The 2,211-nt window shown below is 33.8% G+C and overlaps 1 protein-coding gene across 1 annotated transcript; it reads left to right on the top strand.

Moving 5' to 3' along the window:
• The first annotated feature begins 562 nt into the window (after window positions 1-562).
• Window positions 563-1,204, top strand: LOC142525940 (uncharacterized). Its single transcript, XM_075630222.1, has 2 exons — window positions 563-913; window positions 1,028-1,204. The coding sequence occupies exons 1-2, from the start codon at window positions 563-565 to the stop codon at window positions 1,202-1,204; spliced, it is 528 nt and encodes a 175-aa protein (XP_075486337.1).
• The last annotated feature ends 1,007 nt before the right edge of the window (window positions 1,205-2,211 follow it).

A 2,211-nucleotide genomic window follows, 5' to 3' on the forward strand; every position in this document is an offset into this window, starting at 1 on the left:
AAATGTCCTGAATTACAAAGAGTTGTGAACACATGGCTAGTTGTATCCCTGAACCATTGAAGGTAACACAAGCACTGGTTCATTTGTTCTCGTTGAGATAATAAATTCAATGAGTTGAATTTATAAGAAATAAGTTTGATATGATCAATCGATAAGCTTATAGATAAAATTTATAAAAGCTTATAGAAATTTTGAGAGCATGACTACTAAAACAGTCAAAGGAAGTGCACATGCCTTATTTAGACATTGATGATCTCGAAATTAAAGTGTGCAACATAATAACAAACAAGTTGAAATTGTTTACATAGATGATATTTGGTCACCGATCGGGATTATGATGAATTTAATGTAATGTGAGCATGAATTATGGGCTTGTAAGGGTATAAACCCATCATTTTAATTTATTAAAGTTAAAATGAGCTTCAATAATCAAAATATATTTTAATTCAGTTAAAATATAGCTCATTGAGTTTTTTTTTTTTTTTTATAAAATATGGTATTGATTTATGTAATATCCAAATATTTATGATACCATAATTTTAAAAACTTTTACACAAAGTGAATGAATGGAAACCTTCAAAAGAAACAAGTTTTCGTCCCCATCTCTTGTGCAACCTGTGGAAATGAATGGGAGAATTCTTGGCATCTATTCATCTACTGCCCAATGGCCAAAGCTTGCTGGGAAGAGCTTGGCACCTGGAACAAAATGCTCTCATTATCAAACGAAGCTGATGGATTCGTCCAATGGTTGTTCAAATTGTTCCAGACATTAGATGTTAGCACTCTTGAAAATATAGCAATGGTCTTATGGGGCATATGGAGGACTCGAAACGAGAAGCTATGGAACAAAATGGTCAAACCAGCTGAAATAGTGGTTAGCTCGGCGCTACAACTCTTGATGGATTGGAGAGCGGTGCGAAGCATTTAAGGAACTCGGGATAGAACAAATCAGCAGGTTGGGGAGAGAATTACATGGCAAAAACCACAAGCTCAAGCGCTAAAATGCAACGTCGACGCATCGGTACAGAATGGTTCAAGGAACATCGGGGTGGGAATGGTCCTTCGAGATTCAGATGGAGTATTTATTTCAGCTAAAACAAACGTGTTCGTTGGAAGAGTAGGAATTAAAGATGCAGAAGCAATGGCGTTCAAGGAAGCTCTTAGCTGGGTTGAAGGCATGAATGTTCAAGATGTAATCTTTTAGTCCGATTCTAAAATAGTTGTCGAGGAAATAAAGGTGGAAATAGAAGACGACTCAGAATTTGGTACAATTATCTCAGAGTGCCGTTAAGTTCTTCTCCAAAGACCATCATTCAGTGTGTTTTACTCGTCGACAAGCAAACAAGGTTCCCCACAGTCTTGCTAGGGCATCTTATTTCTATGCTCGTCCCTCAATCTGGAATACTCCTCCAGATTTTATCTTTGATGTTTTGAATGAAGACTGTAATTCTTTTGATTCTTAATAAATTTTGATTCCCGTTCAAAAAAAAAACTTTCACACAAAGTAAAATAATATTTTGCATGGTTAGTGGGGTGGAATTCTCGTGAGTCAAAGATTTTTTGGAATTGATTAACTTAATTAATATGATTAATTAAGGAAAAAATTATTTATTAAAATAATAAAATATATACATATTACCTTGGGTCAAGTTAGAAGAGAATCGCCTAGCAAGAAGAAGAGGAGAAAAGTCTCCATCGTCTTTGCGCTAAAAAATAAAAAGGGGTTTTTGAACCAATTTTGTTTTTCTTGATCTCTACGCAAAATATCTTCTAATTTTCTAGTGTAAGTTAGAAGATAAATTAGTAATTCGGTCGTGGACCTAATTTGAAGATTAGAAAAAGAGACTTGAAGAAAGTTCGTATGGATTTACAACAAAAGATACGTCCGCTTATATTGGAATAGTTGGAGTCAAGTGAAAATTGTTCACTAAAGGTATATACTTAACACCCAATGAATGATTATATCATTTAAATAATACGAGTGTCTAAAAATTATTTTGAATGTCAAAAAAATATATTTAAACTTCCACTGCATTTTGAACACGAGAAAAACGAGATCTCGATAGTTTCTCCATCCTACAGCAACCGCTTATGCTCAAATGTAAATTGTTTTAGAATTTTTCTGAATTTTTCTGCTAGAAGCTGGGAAGGTCTAAATAGGTTAACTAATTTGTCAAGGAAATTGTCAAATTGTGGTGAATTTTTAATTTA

This window comes from Primulina tabacum, chromosome 15 (genome assembly GCF_025594145.1).
Source record: "Primulina tabacum isolate GXHZ01 chromosome 15, ASM2559414v2, whole genome shotgun sequence".
Classification (NCBI taxonomy): domain Eukaryota; kingdom Viridiplantae; phylum Streptophyta; class Magnoliopsida; order Lamiales; family Gesneriaceae; genus Primulina; species Primulina tabacum.